General features: G+C 35.2%; 2 protein-coding genes across 5 annotated transcripts in view; one reads left to right on the top strand and one right to left on the bottom strand.

Moving 5' to 3' along the window:
- The window catches only part of LOC109690945 (serine-protein kinase ATM), a 340,952-nt gene that overhangs the window by 187,147 nt on the left and 132,429 nt on the right, over window positions 1–21,376 (top strand). The gene's annotated exons all lie outside the window — the stretch shown is intronic.
- The window catches only part of Npat (nuclear protein, coactivator of histone transcription), a 38,325-nt gene that overhangs the window by 1,690 nt on the left and 15,259 nt on the right, over window positions 1–21,376 (bottom strand). The window contains exons 4-18 of one of the 4 annotated variants that reach the window (XM_074066780.1): window positions 20,341–20,413; window positions 18,608–18,648; window positions 17,814–18,038; window positions 16,267–16,348; window positions 15,294–15,381; window positions 14,694–14,785; window positions 14,527–14,614; window positions 12,313–12,409; window positions 11,374–11,502; window positions 8,376–9,338; window positions 7,665–8,192; window positions 5,811–5,926; window positions 5,627–5,735; window positions 2,287–2,347; window positions 1,044–2,181 (exon numbers count right to left, since the gene is read on the bottom strand). In XM_074066780.1, the coding sequence (XP_073922881.1) occupies window positions 1,044–2,181; window positions 2,287–2,347; window positions 5,627–5,735; window positions 5,811–5,926; window positions 7,665–8,192; window positions 8,376–9,338; window positions 11,374–11,502; window positions 12,313–12,409; window positions 14,527–14,614; window positions 14,694–14,785; window positions 15,294–15,381; window positions 16,267–16,348; window positions 17,814–18,038; window positions 18,608–18,648; window positions 20,341–20,413 (3,830 nt within the window). Of the gene's footprint in view, window positions 1–1,043; window positions 2,182–2,286; window positions 2,348–5,626; window positions 5,736–5,810; window positions 5,927–7,664; window positions 9,339–11,373; window positions 11,503–12,312; window positions 12,410–14,526; window positions 14,615–14,693; window positions 14,786–15,293; window positions 15,382–16,266; window positions 16,349–17,813; window positions 18,039–18,515; window positions 18,649–19,148; window positions 19,190–20,340; window positions 20,414–21,376 lie in introns of those variants that run through there. The other 3 variants (XM_074066781.1, XM_020170732.2, XM_074066782.1) reach the window with 3 other exon arrangements.

Genomic DNA, 21,376 nt, shown 5'->3' with positions numbered 1-21,376 from the left:
ACATTATATTGGGTTCTGCCATATACTGTTAAATTCTAATAGACTAAAAAATGCTGGCTATCTGAAGTTCTTTAGAGGAGTAGAGACAAACTATAAACCCAAAGCTAATTAAATGTATTTTAATAGTACTTCAGTAGTAGTTTATGGACAAAGACATAAATCCAGAGCATATGAACGTTGAATGAGATAAGACAGAACATGCTTTCTATGAAGTCTTCATTATTGTCAAGCAGTAAGCTTAGAAAGTTTTACTAACAGACTTTAAAAGTTAGTATATAAAGTACGAGGCACTTTATATACTATATATACTAGGTGTACCTAGTCTGCAAAACCACAAGGTAAGATGCATGGTAACTATATGCCAAATGTGATGAGGCTGGAAATCAGATGCTGACTTAATTATGGTTAGTCATCAAGCCAATAAGCAATAGATACTGTATTCAAATCCAGGCTTGCAGGGCAGAAAAAACAAGGGTTTGGGGTCTTTTGTTGTTGTTTTTACCCTGATACTATATTTCTTCTATGACATTTTTATAAATGGATTTCATTCATCAATATTACTAGTTCTCTACTGCTTTCCTAAAGACAATCATAGCTAAAGAAAAAACATTGGTAAATTTAATTTTTTGACTGCTTCACCATGCTAACATCAATAAAGGCCATGGAAGAGAGAAAATGTGCAGAAAACCATCAGATCTAAGAGGAATGAAGTAGTGTGCTACTTAGTAATCCCATGTTCATAGTGGTTTCTCAGTCTTTCATGCCTCGTGTCATTCTAATGAAAAAACCTAGGTTTTATTAGAACAGAAACATTTGCTTTCCCAGAAACATGTTTATATATGCCACAGTAATTGTTTTTGAAAATGTTTTACCTAGGCATCTTCTGAGTATCACAAGAACTAAGAAACACTGCCACTGAATATATTTTGTCAATCAAGACTCAATACTGTCTCAACTAATATAGTTGGTTGGCAAAAAAAGCTAATTTGAGCATTGAAAGAATGGGAAAGGTACGGTTTTAAAATTAAAACTTTCAAACTTGCCTTAATTTTCTTCTTTTTCATTGGCATTGATGAATTGGCAAGATTTTTACTAGATGTACGAGAGTTTCGTTCACACTCATCTAATTCCTCAATTTTCCGCTTTTTTGTGGCGCTTCTTGAAGATGTCCTGAATTGTTGTGTGTTGTCTTTTAGAGGAGTTGTGGAAGTAGTCCTAGAAATGGCTGCTCTGGAGAGAATCATCAGGGTATGGGCAGCCATGTTCACACTGTTTTCACTGCCTGTTTCACTGGCAGGGCTGCAAGCAGGCAAGTCTGGGGTGACAGGAGGGATCATGACTTTGGGTGCAGTACTGTCGTCACCAAAACGCCTACTAGAGGGGGCCTTGATACCATCTGTAGGTTCCTCTTTATGTTTTTCCGCTGCTCCTGAGCCAGGTGTCCGGGATATGGGCAAATCACTATCAGTAACTCTACTTACTGGACTATGCAACTGAGCATCCTGTAATAGTTCTGCAGTATTCAAGGAAGTGGCAGATTTAGTTTGTTCTTGTTTTAGATCCTTCATAGTTATACCCATTGAAATGACATTTTTACTGCTTGATGTGGCTTGTTTTTTGGTCAATTCTTGCAGTGAAGCTATAGTTTTCTCATTGCGTAAACTCCCGTTTTGCTGCTGCCCAACAGACAGTTTTGAAGTGTCTGAAATTTTTTGCCTTTCCACATCACTACATAATTCGTTTTCCTTGTTGGCTGTTGCTTTATGGAAAGATTCAAGTACCATTTCTGTTGGTGAAACTTTCTTTTCTGACTGAGTTTCTCTAATGGAAGAATGCCGGCTAACAGCAGTTTCTGATTTAGATAAAATCTTGGGCATAGGAGTCTTCTCTCTCTCTTTTCTGGTAGCATTGTTAGAAGGAGGTTTTAAGGCTGAGGACACACTGGGTGTGTCAAGATGAGGAAAGGAAATGTCATTCTTTTCTTTGTTTTGGGATGCCATCTTGTGGTTTGGCCCCTGCATATTTGCCATAGAAGAACCAGCACTATCAAAACAGAGCACACGTCTGTGGCTTTCAAATGGCTTGCTAGATGGAACTGTATTCTCCACTGAGGGAGGAACTGTGATTTCTTCCATTTTTTTTCCAAGTTCTGTGGCTAAATTCTTGTCAGAAACTTCAGTTCTATCAAAACAAAAACAAATATTATTTCTAGAAACATAAATAAATCCTTTCTGGTTTTATTCTAAGCATTCAAATAATCTATGATACAAACCACTTTATGCTCACCTTTGTGCATGACATTCAACTGGATGATTTGATGAATCTGCCAAATTATTTACCTGTTTCCCTGGAATTACAGATGAATTCATTAGAAAAGAGAGACAGACTATGCTCCTCTGAATGAGGATGGAAACAAATGACAGTATTACCCTCTATGAGAAAAAATTTTAAATGATAACTATTGTACAAATAAAACACTATCATCTATTGGCTCTTAAAAGCAGCTTTTTTGGATGTTTTCCTTAGATTTTATAAGGTTTAACCATTTCCCAAAGTAATCTAGTGGGATTTCTTTTTTTGGGGTGAGATTGAGGTTTGAACTCAGGGCTTTGGGCTTACAGAGCAGGTGCTCTACTGCTTGAGCTGCACCTCCAGTCTATTTGTTCTGGTTATTTGGAGATGGGGTCTCACAAACTACTTGCTGGCCTCGAACCACAATCCTGAAATCAGACTTCAAAGTAGCTAGGCTTATAGGCGTGAGTCACCCACCAGAGCCTGGCTTTTAATGAGATTTTAAACTGGAATTGCATAGAACTTTTGATTCTAACAGGGTTAAATCTTTAAATCTATTAAGATGGATCTTTTCTATTTGTTTTCAACTTCAAAATTCTTTATGAGAGATTTCAAATTGCATTTTTACCATTTTTCATTAGGTTATTTCTTTTGTATCTTATCATTTTTATGATTGTTATAAATGGTACTACATTTAATAATTATTCATTGTTGGCATATGAAAAAACACATTTGGTAATTTAAAAATATCTGCCAACCTTCCTGAATTATTAGTTCTAGTAATTTCTCTTTTGACTTCCCAAGGTTATTTGTATAAAAATCACGCCATAACACTTTTCTTCAAATTTTCACACCCATTTTCTTACTGAACTGTCTGGGACAATGGAAGTATAGGACTTGCACATGGAGATAGAATCAGATGTCAGTGTGTATGTGTATGTGTGGGGGAGGTGAGGAATGGACTATTTAATAAATAATTTGTAAACTGATGGAACTGGAGAACATCATCTTAAGTGAAGTTAGCCAGGCTCAGAAGGCTAAAAATTGCATGTTCTGTATGTGATTATAGACCTAAAACAAATGCAGTAATATTACAGAACATGGGTCACACTAAGGGGAGGCCATGCATGGGAGGGATAGGACAAGGGAAGGAAACTGAAAACTTGAATGTGGTTGATGTGCTCATGATACAAAAATGAACACAGAAATCTTAAACTGGCTGTGGCCACCATGGGAAGGGGACTGGGGAGGAGTGAAGAGAACTGGTAGAGATGAACCAGTTGGGGTTGTAACATATATATGCATAGAAACAACACAAGGAATCTCCCTATATAACTAACTATCTTTATCTCAAACTAGCAATATTTCGCTTATTAAAAAAGAAATGGTGGCTTACTAAATAGAAAGGTAAGAATGAGTATTCTTGTTCCCAACTAAATGGGGATGCTCGATGTTTGCTACAGATAGCCTTTACAAGCTTTTATCATGGATGTTGGACTTTACCAATGTTTTTTTCTGGTATTAATTTTATAATGGGATAAAAAACAAGCAAGCATCAAACTGAGGAGACATTTGTGGTGCTACTAGTAAAAGAATAACCTCAATTAACAGGAAATCTGATAGAGAAACTGGAAATGGATATGAACAACCAATACACAAAAGAGGAAGTACTGGACTGGCAGAGAGCCTCAAGTGGTAAAGTGCCTGCCTAGGAAGTATGAAGCTCAGAGTTCAACCCCCAGCACTGCCAAAGAAAAAAAAAGTGGAAGTAACTGATTATTTACAGTTATAAGACAAAATGTGATTCTTATTAGTGGTTAGAATAATATGTGTCAAATAAAAAACTCTCGAGAAACATCTTAAAAGTTCGCTGGCAGGGGATAAATAGATAAAATAGGTTCATGAAAATGATGGATTCCCAATGGTCATTAAAAAGAATGAACCAGGTAAAAAACAGAAAAAGAACACAGAGTAGCTAAAACATGATACAATTTAAAAAGTGCCAATAAATCAAAATCCAATTAAGTCTACATTATTAGATGTATACCCTTTAGCTTAAGAAAAAGCAAAAATGTTCACAGCATTTAGTGAGTTCTCTGTATATATTCATTGCCCTTAAGACAACTCAGCCAAGTGAAGAAAATACCCACAATGTAATGTACTGTGTTGCAGCTTAGATATGAGAGAATTAAAGAAAAAACAAAAGTGGAATACCTACCCTAGTTACCACTTGTTAAAAACAGTTCCTTAGGTAATGTTACATTGGAGTGAAGTATGAAGGATAAACAGATCGAGGGTGATGAGGTGGATGAGAAAAGAATTCTAAGTAGAGAAACACCATGGGTAAAGGCACAGGACACATCAACAACCATAAGGTGAGTGGCAAGTATGGTTGGTACAAAGGGTCCATGTTGGGAAGTAGTAAGAGATAAGAATGGAGAGGCTGTATGTCACCTTGAGGTTTTTCTTCTCTCTCCTCTCCACTGTCTTTTTGTTTTTTTTTGAGACAGAGTCTCACTATGTTGTCCAGGATGATCTAGAACTTCTGGATTCAAGCTATCCTCCTGTTTCAACCTTCCACATGTTTGGCCTACAGGTGTACGCTACCATGACTGGCCAAGAATTTAAACTTTATCCTGTAAGCAATGGGGAGCTACTGAAAGTTTTTAGGCAGGGAAGTAACATATTCAGATTTCTGTGTATTTGAAAAAAGTCACTCAGCCAATGGATATAGGATGAACTAGAAAAACAAGAAGGGAAAGCAGGATAGGCTGCTACTAATATAACGTAGATGAAAAAAAAGATGAATATTTGAACTAAAAAAAATGTGTGCTAAGAGTGACTCTTCAGGTTTTTGATATGGATAAATAAAAGGTTGGGCTACTAATTAAAATAGGGAACATAGGAAAATGAGTTGTAAACTTTATAGCCCTACTACTCAAAGTGCTCCAAAGTCAGCAGCACTGGCGGTAACTGAAGCATGTTAGAAGCACTGCTCTTAACTCTCATACAGATATACAAGACATTTACTAAACAATTCAAAGTGATCAGGAAAAACGGGGAGTAAGCTTATCTTAGTTAGTTACAAAGAACAAACCAAGGAACAGTAGGCTTCTAAAAGCTTGAGGATTCAACAACAGAAACAACTTTATCAGAACCAAAGCTGTCTAACAACAGAATTGTGACATCTGATGCTACAAAACGTTAAGCAAAGATAGTATGATCACTTGTTTGGGATGGTATAGGTATTCAAAACTAAAGATGCTTCAAACAAATGACCATGAAAATATAAAGTTGACACTGATAAATTAAAAAACAAAAAGAAGCCAAGTACCTGTACAGAGCTTGTTTCTTGGTCCCTGAGTCTTTTGAGATTTTGGAGGAATGGTGAATTGAGGGATACTTCTGTTGCATACAGGTGCTGCTAAAGGCATATGAAGGACCTAGAAGGGAAGAAGTTATTAATTATGCTACACTTAAAAAGCTTCTCTTCACCATTTTTAACTCGTAAATCTTACCTGCTGAGGAGGAGCAGAAAAGGTATTTCCATTCTGTCCAACCACAGATAAAGGGATCATTCCCACCATTCCTTGGAGTACAGGTTGCACTGGAGAAGCAATTATAATGGCGGAGCCTTAAAAAAAAACAAAACAAAAAACAATACCCATTTAATATAGTGCTTTGAAATAAATTCTATGTACAATCCTCCTTCCTGACAATTTACTCTCCTTTTAAAAACTGCCTAAATAAGAGTACAGCTAACAAGTGAAGATAGTCAATGTGATTATCAAGGTGTTATGGCAGTAAGACATGGCAAGTCAGAATGGGCAAAGCTACAGCCAGGAGATCATATTACCTCTTGACGCCTAGAAAGAACAGTGAAACTAAATTGAGTGGTGAATGTTTCAACTATGAATCTTGTAACAGAAAATTAGGATTCCAACTGAATGTTTATGGCCCAAGACTATGCTCGTAACTTCAAAATACTATATATATATCTCAATGATATTGGTCAAAAGGGTTCAGATATTTAGGTAACCATAAGAAATCACTGGAGGAAAATTACCATATCTACATGGTGCTTAGTCAGCAACCAGTGTCTGGGGCTATTATAATTTAGCCCTGCTCTGAAATGTGCTTTTCCATAATACATTCACTCACTACTCCTGTCAGACTGACTCCCCCAGTTCATGAGCATCTCCTGGTCTTTCAAATACCTATGTATGCTATGTGCTTCCCTTGCTTAAAGACTTCCTTCTTTAACTTCAATCCTATCTTATTTCTTTAAGCCCCACATTCTCTACCAATTCTGACCTCTCCTTTATTTCATCTGAGATGAAATAAAAAAGATGTATCATGTTTAATATTTAATTGCTAATATTTAATGACATTTCTTTGCGTGCCTATAATGTAAAAAAGGGGGGAGGAGAGCTTGAGAACCATTATATATGGAAACAGAGATGAGTGTGCCACAAGTTCTATCTTCCCGGAACGTATAATTGAGAATGAACAATATGACAGACATGTTAATCACAATAAAACAGCTTGTAATAGACCCAAAGAAGTCTAAAGATGGTAATCAATTCTAGAAGGTAAAAGACAGTGAGAATTTATCATTATTTCTTTTTAGGTTGTACTATGGATTGAACTTACAGCCTCTACCTCACCAGTCCTTTTGCTTTTAGTTTGCTTTTCAGATAGGATCTCACACTAACTCTGACCAGGTTGGCCTCAGACAATGACACTCTTACCTCTGCTTCCTGAGTAGCTGGGATTACAAGAGTATGCCACCTTATCTGGCTAGAAAGGGTTTTATGGAAGAAGAAATTCAAATTGTTTTTGAAAGTCTCTCTAAGTAGATGAGGAGTTCCTGGAAAATTACGACTATAAATGGAATTTTAAAAATCTCCCATAGGTGCTACCTCCTTTGTGTAACTGTCTCTTCTCTTAATGGTGTACTAATCTATTTTCTCTTTAAGAAAAAAAATCTTCTTCCTACAACCTTTGATTTTAATGAATTAGCTTTTTTCTCCTTTTCATAGCTTATTAGCACAAAGACTAAAAAGTAATAGAAAAGAAAAAAATTAAACCACTGAAGTCTATGGCTTACCAGGAGATTTTTAAAAAGGTATGACTGATTAATTAACTAGTACAAAGATCAGCCATAAGCACAAATTTCAGAGTATTGTCTTGAATCATCTATGTTTTATCCAATCAATGACTTTCCACAAGAAAATTCAATTCCAACCCAGAGAAACTCCCAAATTTGTTTCACAATTTTTTTTTTTTACAGTGTTGGGGATTAAACCCAGGGCCTTCACATGCCAGGCAAGTGCTGTCTTAGGCTGTCTCCAATATGCTCGTAATGTTACCTTGTGAAAAGTTTGGTGACACAGCCTGGTTGACAGCAAACACACTGTTTGACCTTGGTGGTGTCTGTAACTGAGGTGGAGGAGGTGGTGCAGTCATAGGTGCTGCTGAATTTCCAGGTAACACCATTACATTAGACTGACTAACAGTTGTTCCCAAGGTTGTTGGATCAGTCACACAGGTGGCTATCAGAATGTTATTTGAGTTGCCGAAAGTTGTGCTTGTGGTTGGCATTAACTGTATGTATCCTCCATCCTTGGAGACACATGGTGTAACACTGGTGGAAAAAGAAATGCCATCTTCATTCTGAGTGCTGTTTACTATGGAGTCCTCAGGTTTGATGACTAAAAGGCTCTGCTCCACTGAAGATGAATCTCCTACTTCAACAGATACAATAGCACCTGCAGTTTCTTCTGAAGATAGGCATTTAACGAATTCCGCATTTTTGGTAGGTGATTTAGGAGAAGATAAGATTATAGTTGGCAAGTTTTCTCCACTGATACTAGATACAGCACTGTTAAGTTCAGCATCTGAGGAAACAAATGGATCATCACTAATAATAATTTTGAGAGAAACAATATTTGATGCATCAATCTCTGTTGAGTTGTCACTAGAAGGTTTATCATCAGTACTTTGGGCCTCAGAGGGAGAATATCCCACTGAAGAAGCAACAGATTCTGAAGAAAGAGACTGACTAGTTTTTAAAGCATTACCTTCTGGAGGCACAAGTGCAACTTCCCCACAATTTCCATTTCCACCTAAAGAGAGAAAAATAGTATCTCCATCTTCTTTAGCAGAAGATGAAGGCTCTTGTGAATCTAAAGTAACTCTCTCAGACTTGTGTGACCCAGCTTTGTTTTCCATATGATTTAACTCAATAGATGCTGAATCATTAGATGGTTGTTTAACTGAAGAGATTGAATCTTCAAGATGAATTTCTAATTCTTGTTCAGGTACATTTAAACCTGAACTTTCAATAGTCACAGGTAATATCTTATTTTGAAGTGAAGAATTATCTTGGCAATTTGATAGTTGTTGTGATGCACCTGGTGATATTTTATTAATTTCAATTTTACTCTTGAGAATTTCACTAGAATCTGGTGACTTGGAACTATGGAAATTAGTTTTAAGTCTTACTGTATTATTAGAATTTTCACAAATTGGACTTCTTTTAGTTTGCTTTCCGGCTAATGGAGTATTGGGGGACAAAAGTTGAGAAACTTTCCCAGAGAGAAGTAAGCCGTCGTTGTTAGTTTCGCCTCCAAGTGAAACAAATGAAGTTACTGGTGTATCAGGCTGATCAGACTGTGCTTGAGATGCACTTGGCACCCCTGGCGACAGACAATTCTTTTGAACTTCCATAGGCGTTTCAGCTTCAGTGGGCATCTGACTGTTGTATAACTCAGCACAATGTTGGTTACATGCACCATCAGAATTTCCTCTTTGGTTAAAGTCATTCAAATTAGACACAGACTCAAAGGTAATGTCAAGGTTACACTTCTGTTCAGCTTGTACAGCTGTTTTAAATGCCTTTCTCTGGATACTAGAGTCTATTTGGGAAAATTTTTCCTGGGCTTCCTGTTTAAGGATTTCATGGTTGTTGACATTCTTCAAAGCACTTAATGCATCTTCATTGTGATAGGATGTGCAAAATGGCAGCTGACCAGATTGACCATCTGCAAAATACCAGCATGATGGAAAGATAAGGTAAATACGGTTAGTTTCTGAAGTAGCTGTGTTTACTGCACAGTGTATTTTGCCAAGGAAGTACTACTTTGACATACCAGTGACGTAAGTCTGATACACTCTTATTCCCATCCTTTGAGTATCAAAAAAATCTACAATTACTTTTCGAAACAAAACAAAAAACAGTAAAAACAACTGGCTCCAAACAGTAGGAGTAGCAGCAGTAGCAGCAGTATTGTTTTACTACACTGACTTTTCAACTTCCAATTTCTATTGACCATATTTTATTGGATATATTCTTAAAAGTAAAAGGGGGTTCAAGATAATTTTTCATGATCAATACTTGATCTGTGTGTGCTCTTTAACATTCAACACACATTTACTGAAGACAAACCACATGCGTGGTTCTGGAATAAAAAGATGAACAATCTAGTCTCTGATCTTGGATACATCAGTCTAGTAGAGAAGCAGATATGGAACAGAAAGATATAAAGCATGGTAGAAACTGTAATAGTATGGAATAAAAGGCACCTCTGCCTATGGGACAAAGAAAAGATATTATAAAAGAAGTACTGTGTAAGGTGATCTTGAAAAATAAGGGACACATGATAGATGGAGTAAGAGTTTCAGAAAACACAGCTATGAAATACTGAGTCTTAGAGCATTCATTATTTAGTACAGAAAACATCAGTTTGAACTATGGAAAAATCTAGGGAAAACCCCGAAAAATGTATGTCTATTATACCACTGGTGACACTGGTAAAGTACCAGGTATAAAGCCCATTCGAACCCTTATCTTAAAGGATAATAGGGAAAATTATATTTATGCCACAAAAATTCAGGAAGCTATTATTATTAATTTAAAAATGTTTGAAGTGCTAGTTTGGAACTGGGGGCCCGAGAGAACTGAGAAAAGGGATTTTAAATTTGGTTTTGTGTATGCTGAAGTTTAAGTGAAGCGTTATCTTCTAGACATAACATATACGGTGAAAAACACACACCCAATATTTATGGTTCACCCTAAGAAGAAATGGAGGATTGAGCTTGGGTGTTTGCAGAAGATTTCAAAGGAGGGAGATGTTCTAAAACTAGTTTGTAAAGATAAGATGTGAAAAACTGGAAGCCATTAGGTTTTTTTTTTTTTTTTTTTAAACAGGGTGGGAAGACGTAATAACATTTAAAATATATGGCATAGTATTTGACAGACTAGAGGTGGTATTGAAAATGCAACGTGTAACTAGAAGGATGATGGTTTATTATCCTGGTTTAGGATGATTGCCGTCTCTAAGGACTAGGATGCAGGAGCAGACAAGGAAGACAAGGAGGAGGTATGAAGGGGGGCTTGAAGTGCTGCAGTGTTCTACCTTTTTTTACTTGGGAGATGATCAGATGGGTATTTGCTTGATTTGAGTGACTAGATTTAATTATTCAATGAGCTACATTCATCTTGATTATGTACTTCTGTATGTGTATTAATTTCACAATAAGTTTTTAAAAAAATTGCACAAACACTTTATAAATCTAAAATTGGCTTATTTATAGCTCTTCTTTAGTAGTGGTTACTGTGGGCTAATTTTATGTTAAACTTGCATGCTACGAGATGAGACTACAAAACACTGACTTAGCACATCCAGCATAAATATAAACTAAAACCTCATAAATCCTCAAATTCAAGACTATCACTATGCTATACAGTTTCCCTACACCAGTGAGACAGAGGCTGAGCAGTCAGTAAATTTACTTACTAAGAGTCAATGACTCTATCATATATGAACCTTAGATTAGGGATTAGAATTTGTACTTTAATGAAATTATTTTGCTATAGCCCTTTGTCCAACTGATTGATAATACTAATATTAAAAATTCACCTTTTAATCAAAGTACTAAAGACTTTGGAATAATTTTTCTTAATGGAGAGAAAACCAAAAATGTAAAAATGACCTTCCAATTTAAATATTTTCTGCCTTTGAATTTTCAAACTAAAAAACATTTTGATTGATGATAATAACAAAATCAAATTCTTACCAGGTTCTTCTGTTTCAAAAGAACTTTTAATTGCTAGATTATTTTCTTCTGCTAAAACTATATTAGGATTGGTTTCCATATGCTGAGTGGAAATGCTTTGTGATGTATTTTTGTTATTCTTTGTTTTACCTGTTAAAAGGGAACAGGAAAACAATTAAATGACCAAAATAAAAACAAGCAGGACGAACACCGCTTGATAAAGGTCAAACAACTATTAAGCTTTAGTTTTAATCTTTTTTTTTTTTTTGGTATTTTTCACACAATGCTTTGTACATCATTGACAAGTACAAATACAAAGATTTCCCCACTACACTAGTGCTGCTTTTGTTTGTTTTGTTTTGTTTTGTTTTTTTGAGACAGGATCTCACCATATTGCCCAGGCTGATCTTGAACTCCTGGGCTCAAGTGATCCTCCTGCCTCAGCCTTCTAAAATGATGGGACTACAGGCATGTGCCATGTCGCCTGGCTAGGACTGGTGGGTCTTAAACTTGCACTGGTATCAGGCTCTTATGGAAGGCCCAATAATTTGCATATTTAACAAATTCTCAGATGATGTTGATACTGCTGGCTTAGGGAACCTACAGTTTGAGAACTACTGGATTAGACCACAGGATTGAGAGCAAAGGCCAGTATTTGTACTCCTTTTGTATCATTCACTTGTATTTATCTGTATTGTGGTGAGCCTCAATACTGTCTCTGTTAACTGGCCAAAAGGCCCACATAGACAAAAAATAATACTGTTCTCCATTTTTATACTTGAACTTTGCTTAAGTAAAAACAACAAAGATAACAAAAACCCTCTATATGCCCACATAGTGTTTGCTTCAATAAAACAGAAAATTTCTCAGATGCTCTGGAAAATACTGCTTTACTCTGGTTAAATTACCAAAGAACTGGAGAAACTTTTTCTTCTAACTGCCTTGAAAAAATGGTCTTACCATAGTCAAAGAGATCAAAGAGTGCCTGAAATGCTGGGTCTGATTCTGTCTGTTCCAATATATCCTGTATAGCTTCTTCAGACATGTGGATTTCACTCTGCAAAATAAGAATGAAGTAATAGCTGAATATGGCTTAATACCAGAAAACTAATTTACAGACATTTGATATTTTTGACCTCTTATGTAGAAGAATTCAAGAAAATTTCTTCTGACTGTAACAATATTCTCATGCATAATGAAACAGTAAGACTAGAAAACAGAAGGTGAATGTTCCTTAATTCCACTTCCTAGAGTTAATCACACTGGTGAATATACATATGTACATATTTATACACACACACTCTTAAACCTTAAAATACAATATAGTGACTATACCTGTGTATATAAATACAAAGGAAATCATACTACAAATTCCATAGTCCTTTCTCTTCACACTAGGTTATCGTAGACTGCTTTACAGGTTTTTCAGTATAAATCTCTCTCATCCCTTTTTATCTGTTCTTCCATCTATTCATATTCAATGGTTTCTTCAAATGTTGAATAATTCTTGCTTATCTACTCATGTTTAAAAGTAGCATGCTAAAAGATACCTACAAGCTCTGTGAAAAAGTGGTAGTGAGGTTCTCAACTACATGGTAAGCTGTAGAAAAATACAGCAGAACCCTTGTTTTTTTTTGAGTTTCTGGGGTTTCAATTCAGGGCTTCATGGTTGCTAAGCAAGTGCTCTACTGCAAGAGCCACGCCTCTAGCCCTGTATTTTTATTCTTTTTCTCTTGAGCAAGTCAGGTAAGTCAGATGTATGGCTGAAAGAATTTGTGACTGGCAAGTGTTTCTGGGAGAGATTAAGGAAAGAGGAATTTGCTTCTTAATTTTGTAGCTTGCATCCTGCTGGTAGCCTCACCTGCCATTTGTTTTCAGAGTTACTAGTACTACTTTTTAAGCCTTTTGAGATTTCCAGGCTATAAATTTACTACTTTCTGAGCTTTACATTTACTGATTGACTTAGAACCCTGGATCTTCTAGGTCTGGGATTACTTGTCCAATTCAGCTCCTAAATACTGTTTTTCTGTTTTGTGCTTTCTTTAAGCCTAAGACTTAAAGAAAAATCTATTGCTTTTACAAACTGTTATTTAAATCTGAATTTTCACAAATATATATTATGAACAATCAGAGCAGCTAACAGAGTGCCCTCATTATGGTAAAGCATATGTGAAGAAAACAGAGCAGGACTTGCAAACTATAAAAATTTGTTTGCTAAATGCTAAGATAGAAGAGGCTTTAAAAGAAGTACTGGCAGAACTGGCATGTAGGGGAAAAAAATTCATTGGTTTTTATCCAGAATTCACCAACCAAAAGAAAACCTCCTATAGTGAACTCACATAGGAATACCAATAAAAGTGTTTACTTTGTTCAAGACTCTAAATAAAAGGATGCACTCCAGTCACAATCTCAGCTGCTCTTCAAAAATCCTTATTTGTACATGGACAAATCTTGATACCCATAGTATTAAATTCCTCCTTTACCAACTAGCTCTCTTTTTTATTGATCATCACTGACTAGACACAGTGACTATAGCTCCCTTTTATCTTCTCTTGGCAATAAGCTTTGCACAAAATATTCAGTTAGCAACTTTCTTTTTACAAGTTTCTTGTGCATTTTATTTTCTTTAATATTATTTGGGTTATTTATCTTTAGCAAACTATTTCATGGTTTCTTTTGTAGCCATGTAGAACTATGATAAACAGTGTATAGTATCACTACTTATTATATAGAAAAATACCTGTGAGTAACTCTTTAAGTATTAAAAACTTAGAAATCCATGATTAATTTTTGTATGGCTAAAAGAGTTTTACTGATATCTGGTAAAAGTGATTGGTTATTAGATGGGCTAGAAATATCTTACTGTTTTTACCAGTTATATCAATAAAATATAAACCGACTCTGAACTGTCACTATTCAAATATGTTCAGAAACAGATTGGGTAATGAAGAGAACTCATATTTTAAATGAGATTTTATATATCTAAGCTTTTGGCAATGGATCTGAAGTGAAATCAAAATTTTGCAGTGATGGTGAGCAAATCCAGGGCCTTGAGCATGTTAGGGAAGCAAACTACCACTGAACTACTGTCCACACACCCCCAAACCCTGAGATTCATAACTATGAGTATATTACTACACAACACACACACCCCTCACATCCATCCATCCCTACCGGAAGTCCCAGGAATTCATCAATTGAAGTTTCTGGCTCAGTTGGGTTGCTATCTGTCTGCTTAGGAACTTGAGCAATATTGTTATCACTGCAACACAGAAAACAAAATCTTTAGCATAGTTATACAATTAGGCAAAAAGAATTAGGGATTTTAAAACACAGTTTACCTAGTCAAAAATTTATTAATGTTTTCTGCAAGCTTTTCTTGAAGAGATTTGTTGCTTAATATTTTTTCTCGTGCATTTTCAATAACCATTTGCTGGAAAAGAAAGTTAATATTAGTTAAAGGACAAGGAAGAGTATTATGTTATTTATTTGAAAAACTACTCCTCTGAGCTGAGTGAGACTCAGAAGTTCTGGTGTATTCCTCTGTATTAACACCTGACAAAGCATTTTACAATTTAGAAGTTATCACAGCTGTTTAGCAACTCTTCACAGCTCAGAATGTAGTTCTCCACTTTTTAGCTCATCAAGTTAGTTTTCTTAAAAAAAAAATAATAATTTGGCCTCAGTAAAATGTCTGTTATATTGTATTACCTAGCAACAGCAAAGAATTTAGTTTCCTAAATACACCTATGTTTCTTATTTGGTGAACTGTCCATGTATGTATCTATTCAGCATCTTACACATTCCCAAGGCAATTCTGCTGCAGTCTTACAGAAATACTGCATTTTGTGCACACACTACACACACACACATCTGTGCATATGCCAGCATTTTTAAACTCAGGAATATTTCAAGTTGCATAGTTTAGGAAGGACACTTACTTTTTCTACTGCAAATGCATTTGGATCCTGGAAATTCCGTATCGTTGAATGAGGCCCAGACAAAGTTAAGCTTTTCCTTTGTGATTCACTGAAACACATTTTAAAAGCTTGTCTTTTATCTACTTGTCTAACAGATTCAATAATAACTGCATAGACACACACAAATTTTAAGATCATCAGAAATAATGTTTTCTCTTTGTGTAAGAACAAAAGACAAAAGAGTAGAAAAAGTATTACCAGACATGGACTCAGAAGAAATGAATCTGAGGTCTAGCTTTATCACTAGCTCTGACCCTCTCACCAACCTTATAATGGAATAAGAACAGCTGCGTTACTGGGATCACAGAAGAACGGCATGTAAGAAGTTCTATGCACAGACTATTAAAAATAGTCAAGCGTTCTGTAAATATCAGGTATTTATAGTTCTGTTTTACTCTTTTATGTAGTTACATGACAAAGTTTGCAATCATGGTGGCTTATAACAAACGAAACTTACTCTAACCAGAAAAGAAATCCCTTTAAAACTTTTATCTCTTCTATGAAATATTTTTCAAAGAAATACAAGCTGAGGACAGAAAGATCTTTTCTTGAAAAATGTTTCTGAAATCATTATATCAATTGATTTAAAAGTTAAATATTTGTTTGAAGACTGGAAATCTTACAGTGCTATTTATATTCATATAAAAAATTTTAAAATATGAGCCATCAATTGTAAGATATACTACTGTTTTGCATACCATTATAGAAAAATACACTTCCACCGAAACAAGAATACATCATTGACTGAAGGATGCAACTCAATTTCAAGGAAATTTGGGAAAAAGACAGATGTTTTAGAACTATGTCCATTTAATATAATAGGAGATAATCCCAAGAAATGTAATCCATTCTTGCTACTTTACTCACAATGTAAATTTCCTGTTATAAATCTTTAAGTAGTTAATAGTAATGTGTCATCTATAAAAAACATTACCTTTTGCGTCTACCAGGAGACATTAAACTGGCGTGAGTTTTCCTTTCCTGAGGACCAGGAATGGTATTTAACGCCTCTCCAGCTGTATTTCAAGAAAACAAAACAGTAACCTAAGGACACCGAATCATTTTATAAGCTTCTAGTGCGATAACAAGCATTAAATACTGATTAATATTTTATATTAAAGAAGTAAGCATTACGAAGTGCTCACTATATGCAAGGAGTTGTACAAGATATTAAGATTAACACGATATTTTCAATCCAGGAAAGAGAAAATAAAAAGATTAACAAAATAGTCCCTATGCCTAAAGTTCTACAGCAATATACAAAATATAGTACTTGGCACAGACATGGCAGAATAATAAAGAGTGAAAGAAGTATTAACTCAGTGCCAAGCACAGACTAGGATTTGGAGAAGAGATGGCTGTGAGGGAGACCTTAACAGACAGTAGTGAATCTCAGCTGAACAAAAGACTGGACTGGGAAGTGAGCTGATCCCTGGATCCTAATCTGTGTTTTCACTATACAAAGGCATGCAATATGCAAGCTGATTCACACCATCGCTATGGTTATTTCTAGCTCTAAGATTAGCCAGGAGGATGCAGGTTTTCAACATGTAGAGAAGGAAGTGAATTGGAAAGACATTTCTTATTTGAGGACAACAGAACTGGCATGAACAAATGTAAGGAGGCAGTGAATTATAATGTATAATCTATTTAAAACAATAAGGGTCTTTTTCTTCCCCTGTTACTGGGGTCTGAATCCAGAGCCTTGTGCTTGGTAGGTGGGCGCTCTACCATTTGAGCCACACTCCTAGTCCTTTTTGGCTTTATTCTTCAGATAGTGTCTTGCAGTCTGGGGCTAGCCTTGGACAGTTGTCCTCTTAACTAGGGCCTCCTGCAAACTGGGATTACAGATGTGCACCATCGCACCCAGCTTATTTTTTGAGATAGAGACCTCACTAACTTTTTTTTGCCCCAAATTGCCTCGAACCACAATCTTCCCAATCTCTGCCTCCACGTAGCTCGGAGGCATAACCCACTGCACCTGGCCTATTAATGCCTAAAATTGAGAACTAGAAGAGAGTTCAAGATGGGACTTCAGTTAGATTACAAATAAGAAGACCCCAGCGCCGGTGGTTCATGCTTGCAATCTTAGCTACTAAGGAGACAGAGATCAGGAGGATCTTGGTGCAAAGCCAGCCTGGGCAAATAGTTCATGAAATTCTATCTAAAAAATACCTAACATAAAACAGGGCTAGTGGAGTGGCTCAAATGGTAGAGTGTCTGCCTAGCGAGTGTGAAGTCCTGAGTTCAAACCCCAGTACCACACACACAGAAAGAAATAGGAAGAAACACAGATTAAAATGACTCCTAGATTTTGCTTATTTTGGGGCAAAGTTACCTAAAGTCTGTTCTACTTCTAGCTTCTCTCATGTCTTTTTTTTTTTGACCATCATTCTGTGCCATGAGTATAAACATATTAGATCATCTCATTTACGTAGTCTGATTAACAATAAAATCTATGAGCACAAAAATAAAACTTACTAAGTACAGCCTCTTGTGACTGTGAATGGTTAACCATGACAAAATTTGACTTCACTGGAGATGCAAATTGGCCAGCTGGCTTAACAGTTTGTGTAGCTACCAAAGGAGAAGTGGTAAATTGTCCCGAAACATAAGGTAAAACCAGTAACTCTGAACTGACGGCAGTTGCTTGAGATGCAAGCCTTCTCTGTCGTTTGATTTCTGCAATTCCATTTCTTGTTCGTGCTGAAACACATGAATATTATAAAACTAACTTAGTATCAGAGTGGTGTGGGGATTTTAACAAGTCAATATGATGCACAACTAAATACTATATAGCATGTTAGATCTACAGATTAAAAGCTGGCTTTTAAAAATATGAGCTAAATTTATGTGATAATTTCATAAGAAGCAAATTAAAATGAATACATTCCAACTTTATAAAAATTCAAGAGTATATCTGTTCTGTAATAATGCATACTGATAATACCCCTACAAATTAAGAAACTCAATCTTAGAATGAGGATGCTACTACATGAGAGTCAATGGGAAAACACAGGGAGTACTTAATATACAAATAATTATAAAAACATTATTATATTATGTACAATACATTTGTGATTATGTATTTATATGCAGCTGCATATTATAATTATATACAATGAAATAAAAATATAACATAATAACCATAGTTATTAAAGGTAGTTAAAACAAAATATGTACCTAGCACACATGTGTTGTTAACTAATATGTTCATCGGAAAGCTAGATTGAGTTGGAAGTAACTCTGAGCAGTGTTTGAAGGTGAATACCAACCTCTCTGATGGGCGGCAAACCCTGGGGAACTTTGCATGCTCCTAACAAGTGAAACAAAGTAGTTATTTGTTAAAAACTTCTGTTGCTGTGATACATTGTTTAGTCATACTTTTGAGTAAAAAGGTTAACAGATCTCTCAGACAAAAATCTACACATTATTTGGGTAAGCAAGTCTGATTTGCTTTAGGAAAAAAAAAAGTGGTACAGAAAAGACTCATATGACATATTTTTAATGATGAAGTTTCTATCAAATTCAATATATAATAGAGTGCTTGGACATTAAGAATACAATTTGACTTGATTTAAGGAGCTCTATGTATTTAAGTAGGCTATATACAAAGTATAACATTTGCAATTAATTTCATAATTATAGATTCCAAAAAAATCCTGATTTCACATATATAATACTTCAGAATTACAAATGTTAAAGAATATCCTGCTTTTATGAAATTATTTTACCCAACCTATAAAGAAGGAGAAGAGCAAATAGGAAAACTCACAGTACAAGCTACTTGTTCTACTATGAATTATAGTTACCGACCCATGTATTTGGTAAGCAGTCACAGATCCTGTTTCCTTGACCTAGAAAATGTGTCAATTAAGTCTCCATTAACTTAACCTACTGAAGTACATGAAGCACTTTTAATATTTAAAACAACTTTGGAGAAATCTTGAATAAGAATCCTTTCATTTTATGTAATGGTCTGTCAATAAAATAAAACATACGTGGTGTTTATAAAATACTAAACATTGAATACCTTTGAAGGTTATTTGCAAGATCAGAAAGATGAGCCAGGAAAGGAAACATAAAGACAAAGACTATGAGATCCAGGTGACGGTGGCTTACTCCTGTAATCTTAGATACTTGGGAGGCTGAGATAGAGAGAATCATGGGTCAAAACCAGTCTAGGCAAATAGTTCACAAGACCCATCTCCAAAAAAAACAAAAAAACAAAAAAACAAAAAAACAAAAATGGATTGGAGGTGTGGCTTAAGAGGTAGAAAGCACGCTTTGCAAGTGTGAATTTCAAACCCCACTCCCACCAAAAAAAAAAAAAAAGATGTCATTCAGAGTTAGGATGAAAGCATTTGGAGCAATTTTAGCAGTTTAAGAAGCTGAAAATAAGGCCTCTGCTGAAGTTAGATAGGGTATTCACTTGTAGCTTTTGGAGGAAGGATAAGATAGTGATTTTTCATATAACTGCATCATTAAATAAGAACTGTTATAAAATTGGCAGGTCTGGCATTGTTCTAAGGGTGCTGAAACTGGAACATTAAGGATGTGAACTATGTAGTAGGTAGATATTAGTACCATAAGAAAATTCTAAAGGCAGAAGGCTTCAGAGTAGCATTATTCTTCTTTACATGGAAAGAACCACTGGGCATGGATTCAACTCTAATTCTCTGAGTAGATAATGAAGAGGCAGTCATGTAAGGGAATTCACAAATGACTGGGATTAGGAAGTTATATTCTAGCTTAAGATCTACCTGTATGTTGCTATGGAAGCTTGGGGATGTCATTAAAATATGTATCTTAATTTTCTTAATTTTTAACATTTTATTGAAAGTATACAATTTATTTCAAATTATTCTGACCAAAGACAAAGAAATATCAATAATCTCTAGACCAATTTCAAAACTAGGTGTTACATGAATGTACTAAGTAGTTCTTAAGATTCAAACACAAAGAGTATTTGCATAAAAAATCATGCACATTTTAGTAAGCTTAGTACCTGATCTGAGAAAGTGTGTGGTCTAACTTCTTCCACAGAGATGACATTATTGTTGGGACATCATTTGATGTTTCTAAATCATAAGAGGAAATAAATCCAGTTGGAGAAAATTCATCATTCAGTTTGAATAAAGTCATAGAGAAATCACGGAAAAAACTTGTCCCTCAGTTGTTGATGTTATGTTGGAAACTGAGAACAAAGACTGTAAAATGGCCTGCAAAGGTACCATGAGGCTGCTGTTGTCTTAAGCTATAGGGAATCAGATACAGTAAGAATGGGAACGGACATCTGCATAAATGCAAGTTTTTCAGCCAATAATTGCATATCTTCTTTGTATTAAAAAGAGGACACACTACTTTTGTGATCCTTTTTCTATCAGATATCATGTAACATTTGCAAGTGAACTAAAATAAGTTTATTTATAACAAATAATTATCAAAAAGGTTAGGTAAACTACTTGTAAGACAGGAATTTTAATTCTGATATATGATATCTGAAAGTGAATTAAAGTAACTGGATTTACAACAAATTATCATTAAGGTTATGTAACAGCCTTTTTTTTATTATTACACTTTATGCTAATTATTCTTTAATGCTAATTACTTCACTAGTGTTGTAAGCTACAGAAATAATCAATGTTAGAGAATAAACAATGAAAAATTTCCCTCTAAATCATAACTAATTTAGGCAATAACTACTTTATTTTCTGGTAACTATAAGCTAAAATTTTGTGACTAGATCACGTGTCCAGATTGGATTACGGCTAAAATTAAAATATCAGTTTGAACTTTAGCACTCATAGAATACCTCTTCACCAGCATAGATAACCTAGAGTTACAAGATTTCTTTTTTGTTTTGGGCAGTACTGAGGTTTGAACTCAGGGCCTCAAGCTTGCTAGGCAGGCAATCACTTGAGCCACACCTCCAGTAAAGTTTTATTTCTTTTTAAAATATTATTTGGAGTTACAGAGTTCTTTTTATGTGCTACTTAATATAAATCCCAATGAACTGTATTTCTTGGTCAAATTTATCTCAT

This window comes from Castor canadensis, chromosome 2 (genome assembly GCF_047511655.1).
Source record: "Castor canadensis chromosome 2, mCasCan1.hap1v2, whole genome shotgun sequence".
NCBI classification, from domain to species: Eukaryota; Metazoa; Chordata; class Mammalia; order Rodentia; family Castoridae; genus Castor; species Castor canadensis.
Note: the sequence above shows the minus strand (reverse complement) of the source record. Positions and strands in the feature narration are given on the sequence as shown.